Genomic DNA, 25,873 nt, shown 5'->3' with positions numbered 1-25,873 from the left:
TTCAAGTGGGTATGGTAGTAGATTGAGAGGGCAGATGGCGTCTGATTCACTTCCTCAGTGGGAGTGACTCAGTCAATGATTATTATGTCAGCAAAGCAGTTACGTGGGGGACTAGGGATGCACCAGCGCCCCGATACTGTGCTCCTATACAATCGCTATGAATGGTAAATGGACTTGTACTCAAAGCACTGTCACAATACATGTCATTCACCCATGCACACCCATTCATACACTGATGCTACCATGCACGGTGCCACCTGCCCATCACTCTAGTCATTCATACACCGCAGGCACAGCCTCCGACATGTGTGAAAATTTGGGGTAAGAGTCTTGCCAAAGGACACATCGACATGTACCAGCGTACGCGTACTGGATCTTCTGATTGAAGGACGAGCCACTCTACCACTGAGGCACAGTCGGTGGGCTGACCTATAAGGTGGACCAGCTGTTGGCGCAAGCTGCTCCTCAGAGTTTTTCCTCTAATTCTTTTAATTTTCAATATTTCTTTCATGTGTAACTGAGAGCATCAATCATTATTAACATCCCTACTACAAACAACGCTCTGTTTGTAGTAGGGAAAACACAATGTTGAATGTTTAAATGTCAGCAACAGCGTCATGTTGTATATGTACATTTGTTCTAGTCAGACAGTGGAGCATCCCTAATAAAGAGCAAACAGAGCTCTTTATTAGGAGCAGGATTTGTTGGCTCCATGCTAGGTGATGCAGTGAGCAGAGATGTTGTCATTCAGCTAAAGGCCCTGGGTTCAAGTCCCGATCACCAGCCGTATTGAAGTGTAGTTGAATTAGAATCTGGAGAGCTGCTCTGTAGCCCATTCTGATCATTGGACTCCCGGTATCACATTACACTGGTTTTCCTTGCTTTGGTGATGCCTGATGGCTCATAAGAGGAATGAAGTGGAATATATCATGGTAATGCTGGGCAGTATGACAAAATGTGTATATCACGGTATCACGGTATTATTTTCGCGCGCATATACTTATTATACAAACACTTTCAACAGTGTTTTTGGAGCATCGGTTAAGGACTGTGGTATTTTTAGCATTTAGATTCTTTAGGGAGATTATAAAGATATTTCACTTTCACATATAGCATTACGTAAGCTCTGCGGTATGATGTCTTTCCTTGTCTCTCTTCCCTGTATCACGGTGTGGGTACATCTCACTGGAGTCAGGAAACGTATCAGAATACCCTTATTTGATTGGCTAAACTGCATCACGTGACGTGATTTACAACGCATTGGTCGGTGTTTTTCCTGCACCGCTGAACAAGTGCCGTAAATGCTGGAAAGGAGCTTGAATAACTCCGCTGCTTTAAGGCAAAGGCCCGCGACCCACTGAAAACGGGTCCGCGACGACCCACCAGTTGAGAATCTCTGGTCTACAGGATCGTGACGAGTGTTGAACAGCTATTTGTGTGGTGTGTCTTCCGTCTCATCCAGTTTCCTTCACCTACATTCCCCTGGCTCCTAAGCCCCTCCATGTACAGCTTCTTATCACCCTCTATGTACCAACGTACATTTATAACAAATACCACACATATTACACGTAATCAGCATTGCATATGTGCCAAACTCTATCGGTGCATCTCCGGTCTGTCTATGTTCATCCTGCATCGCTGTTCTGTAATGTAGCGTTACTGGAGGACGAAGCCTCTCCCAGCTGTTAGCAGACTGTTGTGCTAGCAGGCGAGTGAGCTGTACCCAGCATGCAGTTCGGCGGTGAATGTTTATAAATGTACAATTATTAGTGTTACAAATTGTTTATGTGTCACAGACTGTTGTGTCGTGGTGTTTTGCTCTGTTAAAGAGCGTTAGTTGTGGGTTGTTAATTGTTATAAAGTTATGACCATGACTAGGGGTCCCTCTCAATACAGATAAGATAACTAGCTCCGTTACAAACACTCTCAGCAGCGAACTATATCTTTAACTGCCTGTTGAAGACAGACAACAGTTGTTCCCCGGTATGACGGTATGTGAAAATTCATATCGCACGGGAAATTAAAACCGGTATACCACCCGGCACTATATCATGGTGGCTAAATATTCATCAACGCTAAAGGCCTTTTCCGCATATTTGTAATGCTAGTAAGAATGAAACATAAGACATCACAGATTGTCACAGATGACAATGCTAACATGCTGATGTTTAGCAGGTATTGTTTGCCATGTTCACTATCTTATTTCAGCGTGTTGGTACGCTACGAACATTTGCAAATAATGCAAGTATCTGCCCTGTGATTTGGGTACGCATTATATATAAATGCATATTTCCACCTGGAGTTGGAGGAGAAATGATAGCTTGTTGTTGTTGCTAACCAGAGGACCCTTGAGCAAATATCAAAAGACTTTGCTGTTTTTGTAGTGTTGCACACGAGACGCCAACATTAATGTTTCATTTAATACGAACAATCAAGAAATCTAATCAGACGCGTGTAGGGACCCGAACCCACGGTAGCTCTCTCCACATTCCCAAAGTCAAATGTGAGCGCTCAGGGCCAGCTGAAGCCCTCCTCTGCCTCCACATGTCTCACGCAAATAACGCTGCCTTCTCTTTCCGTCTGTGCTCATCACTCCTTGACATCCCTCCTGTAGGCCTGCGTTACCTCTCTGGCTCACTCCTTTCTTGCTGCCTCTTGCTCCAGGGAGCCACCCACACCAATTGGCAGACCGCGTATCTCACACGCACGCACGCACACGCACACGCGCACACACACACACACACACACACACACACACACACACACACACACACACACACACACACACACACACACACACACACACACACACACACACACACACACACACACACACACACGTCCCATGCATAATACATGGGCACAGCAGGAGAAAAGAACTTGTGAGCCGAGTGGATCTCCACCTCTCCATCGCTCCACTCCTCCTCTCCTCCTCTCCTCTTTCCCCCTCCCTCCATCACACTGTCTGCTGTGCATATGTTTTAAATAACAACTGTCTCTCAGGGTCATTTGTGGGTCAGAAGTTATGATGGAAGGAGCGCATGAGGGCTGGAGAGATGGATAGATGGCAGCTAGAAAGGGAATGAGGCGGGACTGCACAGTCAGAGAAAGACGGGCCTCTTTATGCTTGACAAAAGAATAGCAGAGGAACAGATCACGAGGAGAAAAGGAGATGAATGATTCACTGTTTTCAGTCGGCTGAGGCCTCACCACCCGGCAGTTTTAGTAGAGACGGTGACTGTACCGGCCGACTGCCAAAAGGTCACGCATGCTACCGAAACCACAGGATGTTAAACTGTAGTAACCCATCGCTGGATTTGTCATTTACCTCCAGAAAGAGAAGAAATGTTCTCTGAAAGCAGCTGCTGCACTAAAACAATACTCAACATTATCTTTACCAGTGTGCCTATCAAGTTTTTCTTTTTGGCCCCGATTTCGATCCAAGTCACCTGCACAGCAGCCATCCAACACTAGACTCCTATTAAGGCCTCCATGTCATGAATGGAGTTTCACCATAACAGTTTAGTGCTCTTAATGTCCAAACATTGACAATAAACATCTTTGTATACAGAAAAAGAAAAAACAAAGTGGGCATGCTGGTCATACAGTGATAGATAAGTCGAAAGTAACTGCAAACAACAACAGAGCGTCTCTCCATTCTGCTGCTGACAGCGCTGTTGAAACAGTGTTGTAGCAGGTTTAAGGTTAGGAAAGAATTCGAGGCCAGATCAAGTTTGTCAAAATGTGTACCCTGCCACGCTCTATGTTCAAAGAGGCAGCGGTAAAGGCCGAAGACGACATGAGGTCTGATTCGAGGACTCCTCGACTGATGAGTGGAATCATCTATGTTTTGGGACCAGCATTCATTTTGTCTCAGTGAATAGAATAGAAGTGTGTGGAAATCTGTGCGTCGTTCCTGGGGAATATTGTCATGTATAACTGCATTTGTTTTGCAAGTTTTTTCCCCCTCTTATTGTTTTAGTGAATTGCACTAGGTTGCATGTTGTATTAAATTTCTCTCATACACACGATTTGCCTTAAACATGCTGTCGACAAAACACACTCACTTGTTGTGGAGTTTTCAACCATATTACACTTTCCTCGTGAGGAGATGAAGAAAGCTCAGTTGCAATGAAACTGAAAAGGTTGAGAATAGTGAAAACACTGAACATGACAACTATGCAAAACTCATGTGCTGATGCACACTGTAAGATCAGGTTCAGCTCGCGGCCCTCGCTCTGTACTGCTATCATACAGCATTAATGCTGATAACGGTGTCCAGACCAGCAGTGGGAGTTTAGCAACCAACCCTCCGGGTCCCCTAATAGGTAAACACCATCAGCTCTGCCAGTGCTGTTGTTGGCACGGTTAGCAGCGAGCCGGCGGCTCAGCCAGCTAGAGCCGTAGGAAGGCAATGAAAATGCCTCCAATCTCTTATTAAGCACCTTTAAAGCTCTGGCACGAGCTCAGAAGTGGACCTTGAGAGGAGGTGGTTTTGTCAACAGCAGTTTCTAGGGTCAGGAGTGAACTATCAATCTGCTAGGTTGTTCCAACTGCATGCAAATCATGAGCAAAAATGAGCACCAAAGCTAAATGATGACTACACTACAACAATGAAGGCACAGTAAATGATGCTCTGGGCCTCAGAGGTGAACATGAAGGAACTAGCGGTAGTCATGCACAGGTGGTACAGTAAGTGACTTACGATGAGACGTTTGAGGCCTGTGAAGGACTGTTCCACAGAGTTGGCGGTGAGGACCTGACGCTTCATCGCTGCCGGTTCTCCCAGGAAACGAAGCATCAAGTCTTTGACGGCGTCACCCTGCAGCAAAACACACACACATGCAGTCAACATCATGCAAAAGCCCTGAATAGAGAGTTGTTGTGCTGGTGTTTACACAAACAACCTGATTACTACCTGCAGGATTTAAAAAAATATCAGATCAGTACTGACTCTACATTACACCTCTAAGACCCAACATTACTGTCTCCTCTTGAACCCTAGGCCTATTTTCAGCCCTGTGCTCTAAAATGTCCTACCCTTACGCAAAGGGGCTTATCTCTGTCTTATTGTACTTTTAAATACTATCTAACTTTATATTTCACTTCTTTTATCACTAATAGTGTTCAATCTATCTAATACAAAATGGCATCATTTTGAACGCCTGGGCTATATGAAAACTTGTAAAATATGGCTAATTTTCGTCAGAATTTCAGTTTTACGTGATGTATTTGAACCTAACACAGACTGTGATTGGCCGATTTGCGCAATTCCAACAGATTTCAACCCGGAAGACTCTGGGCAGTATAGTCATTCGTTCTTTGATTTGTTTACAGAATTTTAAGCCAATAAAATAATCGAAAACTGTGAACCGCCCCCATGAGTCAAACCCATTGGCCAAAACGGAAATTATTACTCATTCGTCATAGAAGCTCGTCAGAGACTCCGTTTTTTTAACAGCACAGCAGAGAGACGGGTGTGAAATGCCGGCAGATTAATTTTTTTTTTTCCTTTCGATTTTCATCCAGGAAACATCTAAAAGGTACGGAGCGTTTCAATGTTTATGATGATGGGCTGAGTTGATATCTGTGGCAGATCAATAGTAACTTTATAATGGTTTAAAGTAGAATAATTTGGAGGCGATAGTTCGATGCAGTGTGTTCTCCTCGTGCTGCTGGATATGAAGTGTGTGTGTGAAAGTGCCGTAGGTCGCGGCTGGAATCGATAAAGGAGAACATTGCTCGGCTTCTCCTGGCGAGAAATAGGTGAAATTGTGGTAGTACTTGTAGTACTTTGTGTATATATATGTTTTTGAGTGATTAAAATAGGTTACATGGTCCATTTGATCAGAATCTCTTCGTCATGTACGTTTTTGAAATATTTTAAAATATCATTTCATTCGTTCTCAAAAGTGATTTGTACTACATGTGTGTACACTCTTCTCCCCCCCCTCAAAAACCCCATTTGGGGCACTCTCGGGTTCAAGAGGAGGCTGTATCTCAGTCTAAAAGCTAGAGTGGTAACCACAAGTCTCCTCTTTACATACATGCCCACTTTATGATAATCCCATGCAGTTTGGATGCAGTATAAATGCGATATTTTCACCTCTCAAAAACTAGTGCATTTGAATATTTCTGCATACTGGGATACGGAACAAGTCTTGAAATTGCATGAATTGGGTTTAACTGGAAAGCTGAGACTCTTGTAGAACCAAAAGGTCTGACTGTATTCATGTGTGATGATAGGCCCCTTTCTAGCCATTTCATTGTAGTTAGATCATATTTTAAAACTTGAGGTTACTATAAAATGAACACAGCCTCATGAAACTTTACAACCACAAACTAGAGACCGAGCACATTCGAGGATGAATGGCTTTCCTAAGTAAGAGGGTTTCTGAGCAGTTTCCAGAACAGAGGTACTTGCCATCCAGTCGCCGAAAAATGCAATTATCTTAAATGTTTTAGAAACCAAATTGTAGCATGACTCTTTCTATGGTGTTTCACAAGGTCTTCTTGGTGTCTTAATGTGGTAATTTGATCATATCTATCTAATCTTAAATATGGTCCAAAAATTTGAATTTAGCAGCAAATTTGTGTAACAAATTGTATCAACCCAAATACTGCTGCAATACCTCACATAAGACATAAGGTAGCATGGGAATGGCCATCATTTACTTTAACACATTCACAATTCTTTTTAATTAATGAATTCAAATTTTGAATTCTGATATATGACTAGAACAACTTGACATTCAGTGCTGAGCTGCATCTCAAATGTATCTTCAGGTTCCCAGCCTTCAGATGACTTTTATCACTTTTGCCCATCAAAAAGACAAAAACAGGACTACGTGGCTCCCTAAGGCTTATTAAATGAAGTGGATTGGGGGGAAACGGACTGGATCTGGATATCCCTAGATTTGGACAGAATGACAATCAGTTAAATAATAGAGCCCAAACAGGAACAGAACAAATAACAGACTTCAGAAAATGCTACCTTTAATCCAGCTTTACAGTGGATCTTAGTTGTTTGCTGAAAACTGGCTCTTGGTGGGGGGGGGGGGCCTTGATTTGTATTCATTTATTCAAGCAGGCATTCAAACACACTGAGGGCATAATGAACACAATCTAAGCTGGGAGGTGGACGTACAACATAAGATTCAAATGAATAAATAAGTGAATTGATGTTTCATCAGGGTTGTTATTACGGATAAACGTTGCTGTTGAAGGCTCAGAGGATGTTTGTGAGACGTCAACATGATATGGTGACACATGAGCCAAGGAAAGGTGCCTGTCTATCTACATGTGCTTATAGACAAGTGACACGGCATCTGTTGTGCCAGAGCAGTTCTGACTGAAGCCACTGTCATTCTGGGATAGACACAAGAACATTGTCCAATGTTAAACATGTTTAAACTAATGATCACACAATGATCAAGGTGAAGCCTGAGGCCACTCTATTTCTATGCTAATAAAATGTCTTGCCATAATACGTAGATTATAGGCGAGTTTTTAATGTATCGCTGCAATCTTTAAAACAAGGCAGAAAATAACCCAGATGCATTGACTTGTAAGCATTTCCATCATTAGTAAGGGTTGTTACTTTGGGTCCTAAGTGTTTGTCATAGGGAATGTGTCCAAGTCTTCTGATTCGAGTGTTGATTCTGACCAACCCTAATATTTCACTAGAGCTGAAACTAATTATGGAATAATTGATGAGGCAATCCCTACAAAATTAATCAGCAACAATTTTGCAATATTCTCAAGTTTTATCTTCTCCAATGGGACGATTTGCTGCTTTTCTCTCTTTTTATATAAATTGAAATCAAATTGTTCTGGGTTTGGTTGGAGCAAAAAAAGCATGAACGCTACAGAAAATAATCATTAGTTGCAGCCTTAAATATAATAGGATTGATAACAATTCCCGTTTCAGATATACAACAAATCAATCTAAGAAACATCTCTTATTTAATGAACACAATTCTGAAAATCATTATGTGGAATTCATAACTAAATAAAGACCCTGTTTTAGCAGTATGTTTTCTCCTGATTTGTCCAATGATTTAGTTCTGCACTTCCACAAAGTGAATATTAAAATGGTCTAACACAAAGCAGCAGAGGCATCTGGACTTTCTGTCCCTGGTGTGGGTCAAACCCCACAAACACTGGATCCTACATTACCCATGATGCAACTCAATTTTACGTGTTTGGGTTTGTATGCATGCATATATTTCTTGTTCAACAAACATTTGTTTTAATGACATGTCTAATAATTTTTTCCGTTAACCGTTTGATCTTCAAGCTGACATTTAGTTAGACGCTGTTATTCTTTATGACTGTACCTCAGCTGCCTCCCACTCAAGCTAGCCATCCATCAGCAGCCAGTAACTGTCGGTTAGTAGCATCATTTACAGATTTACCACACCACAGTGAATATTCACTATTCATTTTTGCCTCAAATCTCATTGTGTGAAAGCCTCAGTTAACCAGCTACACAACAGCCTTTCTGCATTTTTCCCATTTCTCTCCTTAAGTGACATGGCAGTTCTTTTCCACCTTGAATGAATGACACTTGTTGACGTGATGCCTGTGTGGTCAGCCACTTTCAAACTCCACAAATCTCGTCTGTAATGCATGCTTTTGGTTTAAAATGTCTGGTATCAAGACTCAAACAACTGTTACCACAGTACTATAGTACTATGATGAGTAAAGTGAAATTCAGGTGTTAACTCTGGTTGATTCCACTTTAAAAAAAAGGGTATCCATCGACAACATATATCACTATTTTGAATGACATCCCAGGGCTATCTAAAGACATATGTTTATGATGAGCATTTTACTGCCTAAGTGCTTGTCCTACCTGAAGGTTGTCAAACTTGAGTCCAGGCATGGTGAGTCTGTTGGTCTCTACGTAGGCTGGGCTGTACTGCTGGGTGGCCACAGAGATCAACACCTTCCTGGTCTCCTCAGATGGCAGCCAGGCATCATGGCGCCTGTCCACCTCGCTCAGGCTCAGCGCCGTCGCAAATGGGTCATCGCTGCCCGAGAACACGGCCTGGAGCTGGTTGAAGGGCTGCGGCTGAGTGGCCGGGGAGGCGGCTTGAGTTGGAGCTGGGGCTGCCTGGGGTGGAGGAAGTTGGGCCTTGGCGGTAGATTCCGTAGGGGCAGGGCCAAACACTGAACTAGGGGTGGGAGCACCAGAGTCCAGAGGTCCTCCAGGGGTGGAGATGGTGGAGGAGGTCGAAGAGAGCTGGCGCTCAGGGGTGTGGGCTACGGCTACTGGGCCGGGAGGGATCTCAGCATTTGGGTTTGAAACGGAGATGAAGGAGGAGGGGACGGTAAATGAATCGAAGAAGTCGGAGGCTGGGTTGACCTGTCCATTGTCGGTAAAGAACTTACTGAGGCTGGGGCTGGGCTGACACACAAGGGGGGCCGTCAGCTTGCTGGGCGTCACTGCCTCACTGCCTCCTCCACCACCACCACCACTCCCCATGCTGAAGCTGGGGGATTTGATGAGGGTGGGCTGGAAGCCATCAGGCACAAGAGATTTCGGCTGGTTGCCCTGGCTGAATATGGTGCACACCGGCACAGGGTGGTCTTTTGGGCTTGTCCCTTTAGCTTCTCGTGGTGCTGGTTCCCTCCTGTTAAGATCAGATGGGCTCTGTGCGTCATCTTGAAGTGAAACACAGGCTATGACTTGCTCTTGTGCGTCTGCCTGCTCCTTTGTGTCCTCATCTGCTTTCTCCATAGAACCACCATGCTCATGTTCCTCCAGTGAAAATGTAATCTCAGTTGTATTCTGTCCGATTTCACTTTGTTGCTCTTTGTCGCCTGATGTCTGCAGTGAATCCTCTTCCTCCTCGACTCCATCCAGAAAGGAGTCCATGGGAGCTACGTCATCCTCCTCACTGTTATTAGGTGAGTCAGAAATCATGACGCTCTCCATCATCTGGTCGTTGAGCTTGTCCATCAGGCTCTCTGAGGGTGTAGCACTGCTGTCCTCCTGGGGAGTAACAAACTCCCCACCCAAGTCGATGCTGTCTACCTGGGGAACAAGGTCTCTGGAGGGTGTCTGGCTGGTGGTTGGCTCCGGAGGGTCCGGGGCTTCCTTGGTTACATCTTCCACAGTGATATCCAACGTGACTGGCCGCTGAGCAAGAGAATCCCCACTATCCATCTTACTGCTCCTGACAATTCAACACACTAATAAAGGACATTACCTTTATGATTTAATATCAACAGTGGCGGACAAATATTGTGTGCGTTATTGTACAACACATTTTTCTTGAGTCACATACTGTCATTATAAGCAACGCAGTTTTTACAAGCTCTTATCGTCAGCATTGAGCTAACGTTACGTAAACAGAGAACGTTACACCAAACCTTTGATTCAGGCTTAATGCCCTGTCACGAAGGCTGTTACCCGAGACATCTCTGGGTTGTTGTACTGTTTTGCTAACGTTAATGCTACATTAGCCGGTTGGCTATTGCACGCTAATTTAGCTGAGCAGCTGGTTGACAATGTAAAATAAATGCTTGACTTATAGCTGTTCGCACTTTATAAAGCACGAGCCATAGCACGGTTTTAAAAATATCAACACGCAAAGACAGACAATAAATTACAAACTAAAACACAAACACGATAATGTTTCTTACCTTCCTGCACTGACAGATATAACCCTAGTGCGCATGCGTAACTCTAAAGGAAACCTACACGTACGGTATTCCAGAGCGGACAAATTTCATGCCACCTATATTTTAGTATTCTTGACTCAGTCTACGTACTTTTATAAGCTTACACGATGTTGCACAACAGTCGTTACGTATTTTAGTCGCACGCTTCTTTATTCTAGGTTTTAAATCGCGGAAGTGCAGCTACTGACTGTGTTGTGTTGGTTTGGAGCAATACGTATGGCAGTTAGATTATTTTTGTAGTGTTAAAAGACAAAAAAGATTAGAAAGCTCTACCTCTGGCAACAGACTGAATAATGGAGGACGACGCTCCTGTTATTTATGGTCTGGAATTCCAGGTAAGGTTACTATCTTTACTATTTAGCTGACTGAAAGCTAGCTCTATTCTATTGTTTCATTTATTAGCTTTTCTAAACGTTACTCTGTTATTCTGCTAAACGTGCTTATGTGAATTTACAGTGATGTTATTTTGCATCTAATTTGCAGGCACGAGCGCTTACTGCCCAGACAGCTGAAACGGATGCCATTCGTTTCCTTGTGGGCACACAGTCACTGAAATTTGACAACCAGGTAAGAAAACCCGTTCATGCCAGATATCCTAATCATCATGCAATTGAAAGCCGGATGGGAAGGAAGTTGTATGCAACAGGAGGCAGGCCACAGGCACCCTCTATTTCTAGTGCTGCTCATGAATTCACAGTGATAGTTTGTGTCCCCACACATCTCTTTCAATTATCTTTGTCTTTTGATGATAATAAAATGAACAAGTATCCTGCCGTGACCCTTTCTTCTTTGGCAATACACAATGTTGCATCTGCTCACCATACAATATAGAAAATTAGAAATATACATGTAGGTTAAAGGTATAATATGCAACATTTCCTGCCCGTCTGTGCTCCCATGTTGGTTAAATTGGTCTTAAAATGAGATGTGATCAGGCACATTGTTAGTGCTTTCTATCTTGAGGCAGCAGAAAGTGTTTGCACCATCGACCAACAAGAACCTGACTTACATTCCTGCTGCTTAAAGGGCGCATAATTCAGAAATATAGATGTGCCTACAAGTTCACAATGGAAATTTTGAGGGTCAAGCACTTCATTTCCTGCATTCTGGTGAATGTTTGTGCACCAATTTATGGTGAAAATGTTTGTATTCATGTTAAGGAAAAGACAACCCTTGTCACACACTCAGAGAATCTCCCAACACATGTTTTTTTCGAGTGATGAGTCCACTGTTTTTGTGTGGACGGTGCACTCACGTGGGTAGGGAGTGTAACCAAGGCTTAATGCAGCCTCCAGACTCAGCACCCCCATCAATGGACAGTGAAAAATAGTAAACCGAGTTTCCTCATAATCACAATATGAAACTCATCAATATAAGACAATTCTAGGGCTGTTGCCTACTAAAGAGATGGATGCTTCGAAGCTTCATTCATAACATTGTCATTTGTATTCTAAATTAACATTTGAATGTGGCTCAGCTTTTTATTTTGCATGTCTATTCCCTGTGGTTAAAGCTGGTATTTCTGCATAGTTGCAGATAACGATCAGGCTACATTAATGTTATTAGTATAACACATGTATTAGATTTAGGTTCCAGTGGTTGCTTCGTAGGATTGCATGTGACTTGTGTCATCCAAACATTTCCAATAACTCCAGATAGTTGTAAAGCCCCAAAGTCAAAGGTTATTGAAAAAGGAGGGATGTGATTAACAACATCATGTTTATCTATCAAGATATTCAGCCTTTCAAAAACTAAATTTTCACTGCAGAAAGCCGCTCGCTTCTCCAGTTTGCAGAATCTGCCATTTAAATAGCGATGCGCCAGGTGCAGGCCAACCTGGCTTTTAAAGGCAATGGGTGATGATTGGTTTAATTTAAACACACACCTATGATTAATTTGGCAAGAGACTAAATACAACCTTTTTGTCTCTTACTTTGTGCCCAGATTATGAGCCCTTTAACTAGCAAAAGTGGATTTGGACACGCCCTGAATGCACTTGTATTAAATTTAATTATTATCAGTTTAAAGTTTCAGAGATGTGAGTTTAGTTCATTTTAAGATGCTGTGTAAAAGATACATAAGGAGCTGCTGCACAGGGTTTAAATTCTGTTGTTTCCATTTACTGCAAATGTAGCAGACAGTAGATATATGATATTTAGATATCAGAAATATAGTCGGATGGAGTAAGATTTCAGTTGTCAGTAAGCTTTCGTGGGTCATAAGATCTAAAGTAGAAAAAAAAAGAGTTTGTGTTCTTCGTTCAAATGAAAAACCTTTTGAAGCCTTTAAAATGTAAAGATCGGTGTTTAATCAATTGCAGATGATTACACTATTATTGGCAGTGGTATAACATGTAGCATAGAGTGAGAGGAGCTAGACTCAGGGGTGTCAAACTCATTGTTGCTCTGGGGCCGCATCGGCATCATGGTTGCCCCCAAGGGGCCTGTTGTCGTCGGCGGCGGCGGGGGGGGGGGGGCTGCTGCTGCTGCATACGCTGGTGGAGGTGTGCGCGCGCGGATCGGGGAGGAGCTCCGCCGTGCGCGATTAAACATTTTTTTTTTTGCTGGCGGATTCGCGGGCCACATAAAATGACGTGGCGGGCCGGATCCGGCCCGCGGGCCGTATGTTTGACACCCATGAGCTAGACTTACTCAAACAGAATGGAATACATGAACGAATGAAATAAATAACTTTCTCCAGGTCAGAGACAGACAGACAGACTTGTTTTAGAATATGTTAAATGTTAAAAGCATGACCAAATAACCTCATGCATCACATTTCAGATTTACAATTCAAATCAGAGTCAAAGAGGACTCTTAAGTCTTTGCAAGAGAGCATGACATGGGCCAACATGATGACATGAAGTTGGAGGGGCCGATTTGAGATTTAGAAAAAAAAACTGAGTTGGATGAAGTTAAAAACTTTATTTTTGCCCTGAATGCCAAGACCTCAACCTAAGATCCAACAGTTCTGATTTCAGTCAGGAGATGTATTTGTGGTCAGCTTTGACTTTTTTCAAGACAATCAGAGAGATGGAGCTATATTGTTTATTAGGGTGTTGTTGCCATGCGATGAGTCTTAGTCCTGTGAATCATAAACAGACCCAAAGATCAGGATTGTGTGAGACACTTTTGTTTTTCTGTGGTGTGCGATTATAAATATGGCAGTCCACTCTCTTTCCTCAAGGATGCTTTTTTATTTTCAGGGAATTCTTTAAAATCAGGAAAATCAGCTTATGAACCATACGCATATATAATCAGCAAAGTAGGGCCCGTTCTGGTTCCGTCTACATGATAAAGATTGCAGGCTGAAGAAGATTTGTACAGAACAGCAAATGTTAAATATAAAAAAATGTAATGCATACACTTGAGTATTGAAACGAACAGCCTATCGGAAAACTAAAAAAACACAACTGATGAGTATAGTATTTACAAACAAGACAATTTTTGTAACCTTGCATTGCTGGTGTTCTGTTTATTTTTCTACTCGTACTATGAATTGCCAGTGCCAAAGAAACAGTAGCCACGGTTGACATTACGTGTAGACTGGGTTGCGGTTTGTTCCTTCGTCTTTAGGTAGGAAAATAAATGACACATATTTTGCTGTGTTTTTCTTTCTTAGATTTTAGATAGCCTGAAGGTCTTCATCTGTGGTGTTGTGGGTTGTGTATGTGTGCTTTGGAGTATTTTGACTGTTTGATACTGATTAATCTGACAATACCATGACTGATTAATCAGTTTAGTGCAGAAACAATCAGATTCAAAACAATTATTAAACAAATTATTTACAACAATTTTGATAATCGATGTTGAGAAGAAACTGAATCTGTTCTACTTCCAGCCTCTTCAATTTGTATTATTTGCATTATTGGTAGTTTATTATCTTACTTGGACTAAAGAATAAGGAAGAATCGATGTCACCTTGGGATTTGTTGTTTGGGCTTTTTTGTGTTTTTTCAGCAGCTACAGACCCAACAATTAATTTAAAAGAGAATCGACCGAATAATCAATAAACACAGTAATTGTTAGTTGCAGCTTCAAATAAATGACTTATTAATATAATACAAAATGCCCATCAGAATTTCCCATGGCCCAAGTTGACATCATCATTTAGTTTATTTGTCCACAACCCGAAGATATGTGATGTGTGCTAGTAGAAACCAGAGAAAAGTCTTCACATATGAGACGCTGAACACAGCATATGAAAGCTGAGGACTGACATTTTTGCTTGATAAAACAACCAAACTGCTGTTATTGTATTACTTATTGTTTGCTCTATAAAACATCAAGGAACAGTGACAAAGGTTGCATTTGAGGAGTTGGGGCCAGTGAATGTTTACAGTTTTTTCTTGAATACTATCAAAACGATATATTAAAATACTGTAGTTATGGATGAATTTTCTGTCTTTCAGCGCCAAGTGGTTAAATGCTTATCAAAATGAAATGTATTTTGTATCAACTGATCAATCCATTTTTTTTAGAAGGACTTTGGGACTACAGGTGTAGCTCATTCTGTCCCCCACACGCCCACTGCAACTAAATAGTAGAGCATTTAAGTTGTGTGTTCATGTATTGTTTCTCTGCAAAAGTCTGTATGTGTGAGTGTTGTGTGCTTGTAGAAAAGGGGAGAGAGTGGGCTGTGTGTGCATGCATGCACATCTTGCAGAGGTCATTATAGAGATAGATGACAGAAACAGTTGGCTCTAAACGGGGGAGAAATAATTAGAGAGAGAGAGTGTGTGTGTATGTGTGTGTGAGAGAGAGAGAGAGAGAGAGAGAGAGAGAGAGAGAGAGAGAGAGAGAGAGAGAGAGAGAGAGAGAGAGAGAGAGAGAGAGAGAGAGAGAGAGAGAGAGAGAGAGAGAGAGAGAGAGAGAGAGAGAGAGAGAGACACACACACACATATATATTTCTGCCTTGAAAAAAACAAGCCCATTTTTCTGGCAGACCTCGGTGTGAAAACGGTCTGGCATTGAATACAGACTCCGTTCAATCCAAGTCTTGTGTAGCGAGTCTAATACAGTGCTTGTTGGGAATGGTGACAATGCATCCCAGTCGATCTGTGTGATTTCTTACTCCACTCCGTCAGTAGCTGAACATACTCCTTCTAACACTTTCCTTCCATTCTGGCATTAGCACAGAGCTGAAACACAAGAAAACCAGAGGCTTCCGCAGCTTCAGCCCCAAACGTTTTCTCAAAAGCCTTTAAAATACCTTCAACTTTGTGTCATTTCCCCTCAGTATCTCTGACTGGACCAACTAATGAATGGAGAGAACGTTCTTTTACTGGGGGAATATTGCCATCTGTGTCCGCCCTAACATTGTCATGCTACTACTACTACTACTACTACTTCTACTGTTGCTACCACGACTATGGTAAAATCTAATAGAAAGGTGTAAATGTTCTTCCGTTTCTTCCGTTGGTCTTTATTTAATTGTTTCACGCCAAATTCACACTGTGCTCTGTAGCTTTAGCTTCTGTCTTCATCTTTTTAACATGTTTTGGCTGCTGAATCAGTTTGACATCCTGGATAAATCCTTCAAACACTTACTGTAGAGTAGAGCCTTCCATCTGCTTGTCTCTGACATTGCTTTTTTCCTTTTTTTATGTTAGCGCTCGGGAGTCTCCCTGTGGTGCTCATGGCTGCTGCTCTGCACTGCCCTCAGTGCAGACCGTTACATCTGATTACGCCGTCCCGTCCAACAGCGTCAGAGTGGAGCGTATCGCCCACCCTCCGGTTCCCTCACAGGTGAACACTGTTCGCTCTGATAGCACTTTTGCCGTTGTATGCACCGTCAGTGTGCTGTTGGCACCGTTAGCTGCCACTCAGACATCGCCATGTTGAGAACCGTGTGGAGGCAATAGATATGCTTTGAATTCCGAATCGAGCTTCTTTAAACACATCTGCCTTCCAAAGATGTCTGACTTTTCAAGTAACTTACATTTGTCCACTGACTGCCAATTTTGAACTTTGGCAACCAAACACAGCCTGCGTCAATATTGTTACAGCGTCTAGGCCTCAATCGGACAATCGAGCACTGTTTACGGTGGCATGCCTTAGGTTAGGTGTGAAAGTAGGCAGTCTTCTTAAAATCTATTTAAAACTTAAAACTCACTTTGTAAATTCAACTGATTCTCTGTCCCAAATTGTGCGCTGCTGTCTCCACTTGTACGATTAATTGAGTCAAGACTACAAAGACACGGACAAGACACAATTCTTTGATGTAGATCCAGTAGGCAGTCAGGAGCAGGCTCCAACGGCAGGCTTGTAGCCCAACCATAGACTGTATATAAGTGGACGTACTCGTCATGACGTCACCCATTGGTTTGTGGACTGCCATTCTGAAGCCTTGAGTTCGGCGATTTCGCCATGAACTTCGCCATGAACGGAAGTTACCATATTTGGAATAGAGACGTAGAGACGTTGCATACGGCTCTGGTAGTGTCAGCAAACTGTCAATCACAAGGTAGCGCTGCCCTAAAGCATACCCTGCTTTATGGTCTGTTTGACTCTAAATGGACCATCATTTACTAAATGAACATCATGCTGTATTGAAGAAGACTTGAAACTAGAGACTGAGACTGAGGTAATAAATCAAGAGAGAAGTAGAGTCATTTTCTCATTGACTTCTATACAACCAGAGGAGTCGCCCCCTGATGGACACTAGAGAGAATGCAGGTTTTAAGACACTTCCACATCGTCTTCACTCAGCAGAACCGGAGGTTGCTGCTGAGTGAAGAGGTATCAAGACTTTTGCCTTCAGATCTGGTTGGACGAAATATAGTTTGAAGAATATCTGGAATAGTGGAAATGGATTGCTGTTTCTTATTGCTGGTATGTTATTTTTCATTTGTGATATGTTGTTTGAAGAATATCTCTCAATGTGACTGATACTACTGCCCACGTCTACAAACCAACTAATTGCAATAGAGCGTGAGACGAGGCAAAATACACGCGCCAACGCAGTATTCTAACCACCATTTTGATCTTTTTTTTTTCTTTTAAGGAGGCACAGTGCTAGCTCTATGGCGCTACTTGTTTCTGTTTTGCAGCATTTATGAAACTTTGGCATGGAATATTTTCTTCTTTTACATTGTAGGTCTTTGATTCACCGTGTGTTCATTGCATTCTAACATTTCTCAAAAATGAATAGACCCAGTGTGGTATGCAAACATGCAAGATTGCTGCTATTACAGAGTATAAAGGCCTTTAGTAGGAATGGATTGCTGTTTGTTATTGCTTATATCTTATTTTTCATTCATATGTTGTTTTACTCAAGTTATGTACTTTGAAAACAATAAGAAAGCAAACCGTAAAATATATAAATATACTTAACTGACTTGTGCTTTCTTTTATGATAGTATCATGTCAAAGAGCATTCAAAGCTGTAAAATCTAGAAGAGTTCATTATTCATCTTTTAAGGTTATGTTCTGTGAGACGACCCCACATTTGAATCGCAGGTTCAGTGCAGTCTGTTTTATTCATGAAGCTCATTGTCTTTTTCACTCTGCATAAGTTTGCCAACAATTGGTTAGCTCGGTCCGTCCAAGTTTGAACTGGCAACGTGAGAAATGTTTTTTCGATGGGCATTTCAGCCCTGATGGCTTCTGCTGTATCCATAAGCCTTCTGGCCTCTCCACCTCCCATTAAGCGTAATGCGGGGTGGAAATGTCTCTCTTAACTCGCGGAGCACCTCTCAAATCCCTCAGAGACCAATAGCTGGAATGACAAATAGGAGGGCACGTCGGTGTGGCATTTAAGGCTGCTAACGAGATAAAGCGGCCGAGCTTGGCATCTCTCACCCGCTCGCTACTCCTCTGCCCCGCTTACTGTCATCTGTGGCGGCTAAAGAGCTTTAGCGGAGAGGCCCCTGAAGTGGGGGCCACGAGCCAGCTCGGCTTTATCCCTCCCTCACTCCCTCTTTCCCACTCTCCCGCTTCTTCTCTCCCCTTCCCTGCCTGGATTCCTCCCACCATCGGCACATAATTAAAAGCGCCGGGCTGAGTGCCCAAGTGGCTGAAGGCTATGAGTCACTCCCCAAGCCTGGGAGAATGAGGGATAAATCACCCGGGGGAGGAGGGCCGCAACTTCTCTCTCCGCACCTGGGTTCATTCGGGGGGACCCTATTACTAGGCCCTCCAATTACCCTGTCCCGCCAGCCTGAATTTATTTGTGCCGCTCCCCCACCACCATAAAATTATAACTTTGCCTAATAATTTTTTGCTCGATGCAGTCCAACCCAAGGTTAATAGCCGCCTAGCTGACTTTGAGGAGACTGAAGGATGCCGCCGCTGCGATGCTCTTGTCCTCCTCCTCTTCACGCCCCCTCCTTTCATCCTCTTATTCAGCCTGTAAAAGTAGTACAGGGAAGGGGAGTGGAAGTGCCTAGCAGGAGTTATTGTCCAGTGCAACCCCATTAACGGTCCCCCAAGGTGCTGTAAGTGTCTCTCTTATGGGAGAAACCGCCATTAATTGTCTGATCAAACCTTGAGACCCTCACTGTTTTACTGCATTGTAGGCCCTGAACTGCATTCAGTGGAGGGCCCTCATAGAATAGATTTCCATCTAATAAAAAGAACTCGGTGAGGAGGAGTTTCTATTAACTTCTTATGGATAAAAGTTTAGCCTGTTTGTTGAACTTGTGTGCTGTGACGTCTAGACAGCGGATGTTTTTTCAAGTGTAGCCCAGACTGCATTACACCGAGTCAAGGAAACCTGCAAGTGTTTCTGGTGCCTTACAGTAGTCAAAGTGTAACTGTTCACAAGTTTTAAAGTTAAAGGGGACGAATCATGCTCATTTTCAGATTCATACTTAAATTTGGGGTTTCCACTAAAATATGTTTCCATGCGTTAACATTCAAAAACTCTTTATTTTTCCTTCACACTGTCTGAATATACCTATATTCACCCTCCGTCTCAAACGCTCCATTTTTTGCGCCTGTCTCTTTAATCCCCCCCTCCCCGAAAAAGCCCAGTCTGCTCTGATGGAGTTTGAGGGAAAGAGAGGGTACCTTCATCACATAAGTAACTGGACAAACAGCAACAGTTATGAAAGAAAGGGTTTCAGTTATAAATCATCAACAGCAAATGTTGATATGTTCTGATGTCAGTCCCTTGGATTTAGACAGCAAGGGGGCTCCTTATTACATTTCCCAGCTTGAAACACAAAGAAGTAAATCATGGACAATCAGGGACAGCATGTTCTCCACTGCGAGTGACTTCAATGGCCCTTCTTGCTAAATATTTGTGCAAGGTGTCACTCAAGTTTTCTACCCTATCATTGTTGGTTTTTACACCCACAGCACCTGTTAACACCACAGGGAATACAGCGTTTTGGGATCTTTTCCCTTAAATGGTCCAGTAAGACTGCAAAATAAAGGTGAACCCGACTAGGAATTTACATAGTCAGACCGTGCGTGCGTGTGTGCGCGTGTGCGCGTGTGCGTGCATTCCTGAAACAGAGATGGATCCACAGACGGTTTCTTATCGTGGCTGTTAATAGAACTTTCGGCCCTAATTAAACCTTGGCTAAGCCCCGCCCCCACCCTGCGACTCAGTCAAGCTGTCAAAGCTACCATGGAGCCCACACTGTCACTAACCGCACCATCTGAGGAAATCTTATCTAATCTTTTGAAAAACTAAAAAGTGATTTTAGAGAGAAGCAGACAGAAACGTCTTCAATATGTGTTTAAAGGATTCATCCAGGATGTAAATCTGATTGAGCAATGAAAACTGGTTGAAAAGATAAAGTAGGACGGATCACAGTGTGAAGGTGAACCAACACATCACCTGGAGATCCAGACAGAAGACAATGAAATAGCTAACGTACTCTGCTAATGTTGGCTCAGGTTTTTAATGTAGAAACGTTTGAGAAACTCATATCTCCTTCCAACCGCTCCAGGTGACCTGTATCACTATTACACAACGTTTAACCATGACAAGCTCCAAATCCACTAAATACAGAACATTTTAAACCATTGTATGAGAGTCTATGGAGCAGAGTTGTTGGACCCTGGTCAGAGCTGGCCGATGCTACGTTATGATTGGCCAGTCTGCCAATTGGCCAGTTTGAAGGCACGTACCGCAAAAGGTCAATTCCACTTTGTCCCCAATATAGTTATCCACAGATAAAAGGAAAACGACACGGAAGTGAAAAGGCCGACAACGAGAGAAAGCGAGAGAGAAGCTAGCCCTCAACAGCTGCTTCTACACTCCTCCCTACTCGAATTGTTCATGATTTCAAAATATATTTAGCACTCTGACAGTGCTACTTTCTAATGTAAGAGCTCATGATTTATTGGGAGAAACCGCGCATCTGTAAAATCAGACATTTAGTACCGTCTTATAGCCAAAATGGAAGGAACCTTTGTTTTATAACCACATTTTTCCACCACTGTGACAATTCGACGAAGATTGTCATTTGAATCGGGCGAATAAAGTCAGGTGAATAGCCAACTATTCAGGGTCACCTCAACTGTGAACAAAGAAATGTTTTCTGTATTGTTGCTGCCCTACTCATGACTGTCATACTCATATGCAGATCAAAACATTAGAGCGACATTACGCTTAGCCATAGCTAAATTATCATCTGCTGCCATCTGGTTTGTTTACAAGAAATATTTTAATGAAGTACCCAATTAAAGCCCTTTTCCCAGCCCCTTTATAGCAGGGCCATTTGTCAAAAAAAATCTAAATATATTTAATGAGTTTTATCGATTTCCTTTTTGTTCTTCTTTTTTCCTCTGACTCCTCCAACGGAACTCCCATGACTCCTTCTAAAAGTGTCTTAATAATTGCTTTAAAAGGCCAAATCAAGATGAAAAGTCTTCAGCCGTGTGGAGTTGGCGGGGGGTAAAAAAAGAACCAAAGAGATGCCTGCCTTGAAATTACGTTTACTATCATATTAAAAAGAGGGAAGGAATCAGAGGAGCAAGCGGAGCTTTGAACTGCGTGTGCGTGTGCGTGTGCGTGTGCGCGTGCGCGTGTGCGTGTGCGTGTGCGTGTGCGTGTGCGTGTGCGTGTGCGTGTGCGTGTGTGTGTGTGTGTGTGTGTGTTTTAACCGTAGCTTCATCCTCAACACATTTCTCCTCTCGGTCTCTTCTTTTCTTCCAGATCCACATCATTGACTTTGATGACGAGAATAACATCATTAATAAGAATGTCCTCCTGCACCAAGCTGGGGAGATATGGCACATTGGCGCCAGTCCTGCAGATAAGGCTGTGCTTACCACCTGCTATAACAAAAGTGAGTCCTACTGTTTCCTTCTGTCTCTGGCACCATTCGCTGCCTCTGAGATGTGTATCATCTCTCTCTCTCTCTCTCTCTTCTTTCTTTTTTGTTTTTCCTTCTTTGACTTCATCTTCCTTTTCTTTTGCTCTTCCTGTTTGTCTCCTCAAGTAACGACCTCATGCAGTTTAGCTGAGAATCATAACGTGTAATCTGTCTTCAACAGGTGATCAATAACCGACGGCAGCAATTTAGAAGTCGTGTTTGGACGGCGATAGAATCAATACTAATGTGTGGACATGATGACCCACATGAGGGACAAGGGCAGTGGTTGCAAAGTCACCGTCAGGCAGGAGATAATCTTTGAAGGTTGCATGCACATCATTCGTGCATTTCTGGAATCCGGTCTTCTACTTTCATAACTTCACGGAGACTTCAGTGCTTCATTTACACACAATCGGACACAGCAGTGCAGAGTGAGGCAATAAAACTGGTTGTGGCCAAATTAACAGTTTAGTTGAGACATGTCGTCCTTACATTCACATTTTGATACATGACAGTCACTTTCAAATTTTTTACTTCAGCAGTGACCAAATTATTACAACAAGACGAACCATCTTCGAGCACCAATGGTCATGTTTTATTCCAGCACTGCTCCATAGACTCTCGTGCAATGGTTTACGATTTTCTTCATGTTCAGTTCAGTGGATTTGGAGCTTGTCGTGGTTAAACGTTGTGTAATAGTGATACTTGTTACCCAGAGAGGTTGGAAGGAGATATACAGTTTCAAACATTACATTTCTATGTAAAAACCTCTGGAGCTAACATTAGCAGAGTACGTTAGCACATTATAAACTAGTGTCGGCACGTCTATGCGACGCTAGCTACAGTCGGTATACTGAATGTATTTAATGATTGTAAGAGTGAATAAAGAGGAACAGTGTTGTTCCTTCATTTCATTGTCTTCTGTCTGGATCTCCAGGTGATGTGTTGGTTCACCTTCACACTGTGATCTGTAGCTTTAGCTTCTATCTTTATCTTTTCAACCTGTTTTCATTGCTCAATGAGATTACAGAAGAGTCAATTAGGGCTGAAAGTTGTATTTTCAACCACCAAGTGTCAATTCCAATTAGAATTTGAGATCTTGCCAGTGGCAAAAAAATGTCCAGCGTCTGAGATTGCGTCATACATATAGGAGCAGAGAGCACTGGGGTAGATACCCCCCCCCCCCCCCCAGCAACTTCTTCCCTTGCTCCCTCTTCTTTCCCGCTGTCTCTCGCTCTCTGTCAGCTAAGCTCTCCATGCTCGAGTTCACAGGATGACAGCCACTCTGGACCGGGCTGAAGCTCAGAAGGCCAACCATGCACTGCTGCGCACACCACACACTCGCACATGGAAAAACAAATCTAGGCATAAACACACACACAAGCGTGTTCGTATTCCATACTGCCTCCCACCGGCACTCCAGTATGTGAGCAAGCAAAGGCTTTTGTTCAAGATGATTGCTTGCCCACTTACTCCAAGTGCGCGGTTGTCTGAAACCACTCAAGAGCCCGTGGACTCGCACCACGTTGCTTTTTAATTTGACAAATAGGCCCAACGCCAGTGTTTCATAGCTCGACGCCTGCCCACACACTGTCAATATCTACACCAAAAAGAAATTAGGCTCTTTGCTTGCTCTCTTCCTGCCCTCTCTGTCTCTGTGTCTCTCTCTCTCTCTCTCCTCTCTCTCTCTATGTGATTGGTTATACCCTCCAGCCTCAAACTTTTAGTCCAATTACTGTATCAATTCTACATTTACTCCACTGGTTCCAATTAGCAGCTCTGGTGTAGATGTGCTAAAATAACTCATTTGTGATGTGTATTTTGGGGGAAAGTGTGTTCACGTCACGCCGTTGGCGCCTGTCCACCACACACATACGCACACACACACACACACTGTACTGTAACAAACTGTGAATGACTGTGTGTTGTCCTCCCCCACAGCCAGTGACAGCAGAGTGGTGTCCTGCGCGGCAGTGTGGCGGATGCCCTGTGATTGGGAGACAGGAAGCCATGAGTCACCTGACGACTCCGCCCACAACCCCCAAACCCTGGAGTTGCTCTGTCACCTAGACGACCGCGCCCACAGCAACGCTGCCTGGTAGGTGTTGCTGGGGAACAGCCACACCCCCAGTACAAGTGATGCAAGCACAATTATTCCTTTTCATCCACAATTGTCTTCCTGTGCGTACATGCAGGATTGGATGTGGTTAATATATATTTGTGGACGACAGAACGCCTGATTCAGAATAAACTGCAAACCGAGGCTTGAAAGGCCTTCGGGACAGATTTGGCTTTGGAATATTGAGTTATATGTTAAATGTTTAAGGCTCTAGTGCAGTTATTCAGGCTAGCTGAATAAAATGAACAGTGAATCACTCTACTTGTTTGGTCATCATATTCACATTACATTGCCATGGACTTCCTTGGCATAACATGCATTCAAAGCTCAAGGGGAAAGAAAGCTCCTAGGTTGGATTTTATTTATTTTGTCAAACCTCTGTTACCAATGTCTAAAAATGAACTGCATCGCTCAGCTATTTGCCGTGTTTCATAAAGATCCCACATTCATATTTCTTTATTGATGTTGAGGTATTTGTTTTAAAACAAATATTGCAGTGTTTGTCTTTATCTCCCAGTGTGTATTCCCATCTATTGTCATATGAATCTTCATGAAATATAAAAGAAAATATTTATCCATATATTTAGCAACACCGCTAATCCCCTAAAAACGCCAATAAGGGTCTTTAAATACAATGGAACATCATGTGTTGGTGATCTCCATACCATGAGCCAGAGGTTCCCAACTTTTGTTACCCTTTAATAAGTCGCCATGTCTGCTTGTGTTGGCAAGAGCAGTATTAGAAAACAGAAAATCATTTTAAACGTATGTTCTTTAAAATAACGTTGTCTTGTAATGGACCAGATGTTATTTTTAGAAATACTTAGTATGCCGTATAATGTTAGCAAAGTGCAGCACCAAAATCTAGCACTAGTAGACGAGCCAGCACACACTCTCTGCTGGAACTGCTGCAGAGACGGTGTTTTCCCCTGAAGTTGACAGACAGACAAGGGGGGAGTGCTCCACTTCTTTCCCCCTTACTCCAGAACATGTAGACAAACCTCTGTTTTCACCAGCGACGTTGCTCAATACTACACTTTCACTATTGCGGTGGCCACTCGGAGCGCGTGCCCATTTGGAGTGGGCAGATTGCCTGGCCCCCCGACATTGCTGTCGAAAACCGGTCATCGCTCGTTGACTCCAGGGTGGTAAAGAAGAGTTTGGTTGTAACGTTAGAATATCCAGCATCCAACAGCTTAAGTGAACTGCAGCTGTCAACATACTCCATTTAGTCTTTAGAGCCCCCCTGCACAGAGCTCTTTTATTCAAAGTTGATCAATATTCAACGTGTCGCATGTCCAAACTGACACTGCACGTCCTTTGGTCCCCAGCAACACACCCACCAAGTGTGAGGTAGATCGGATGAACGGTCCTAGAGATATGCGAAGGACACACACACACACACACACACACACACACACACACACACACACACACACACACACACACACACACACACATACACATACACATACACATATACATACATACATACATACATAATATGAACAGACAGAGATTGGTTGTTTTACTGTTAGATTTCACTATTCTTATACCTTTTTGAAATAAAAAGAAGCTGTTTACTAGCACACACTTTTCTCTGCTTTTTCCTGTTTGTCAGACAATAGCCTTCATCAAGACCCTTCAGCTTAACTGCAGCTATATTTTGTATAGAGTTTCAGTGGCGTAAAGACACGAGTAAATGAAAACAGTGCCGCCTTTCAATTCATTCAATCAACAATCAAATTGTGACTCCAAGAATCAGAATTGAATCGTGAGATTCTTAATAA

At 42.9% G+C, this 25,873-nt stretch overlaps 2 protein-coding genes across 2 annotated transcripts in view; one reads left to right on the top strand and one right to left on the bottom strand.

Annotated features, from left to right (window-relative positions):
• The window catches only part of trappc12 (trafficking protein particle complex subunit 12), a 48,056-nt gene extending 37,370 nt beyond the window's left edge, over positions 1 to 10,686 (bottom strand). Inside the window, exons 1-3 of the mRNA XM_079174351.1 lie at positions 10,654 to 10,686; positions 8,858 to 10,200; positions 4,706 to 4,822 (exon numbers count right to left, since the gene is read on the bottom strand). Of these exons, the coding sequence (XP_079030477.1) occupies positions 4,706 to 4,822; positions 8,858 to 10,174 (1,434 nt within the window). The 5' untranslated portion in view covers positions 10,175 to 10,200; positions 10,654 to 10,686. The remainder of the gene's footprint in view (positions 1 to 4,705; positions 4,823 to 8,857; positions 10,201 to 10,653) is intronic.
• A 196-nt stretch (positions 10,687 to 10,882) lies between these two features.
• eipr1 (EARP complex and GARP complex interacting protein 1) overlaps positions 10,883 to 25,873 on the top strand; it is a 54,842-nt gene continuing 39,851 nt past the window's right edge. Inside the window, exons 1-4 of the mRNA XM_079174142.1 lie at positions 10,883 to 11,027; positions 11,176 to 11,259; positions 21,805 to 21,937; positions 23,906 to 24,062. Coding sequence (XP_079030268.1) covers positions 10,986 to 11,027; positions 11,176 to 11,259; positions 21,805 to 21,937; positions 23,906 to 24,062 — 416 coding nt within the window. The 5' untranslated portion in view covers positions 10,883 to 10,985. The remainder of the gene's footprint in view (positions 11,028 to 11,175; positions 11,260 to 21,804; positions 21,938 to 23,905; positions 24,063 to 25,873) is intronic.

Source organism: Pholis gunnellus (genome assembly GCF_910591455.1).
Source record: "Pholis gunnellus genome assembly, chromosome: 15".
Taxonomy (NCBI): domain Eukaryota; kingdom Metazoa; phylum Chordata; class Actinopteri; order Perciformes; family Pholidae; genus Pholis; species Pholis gunnellus.
This window is presented reverse-complemented; position numbering and strand designations above follow the sequence as displayed.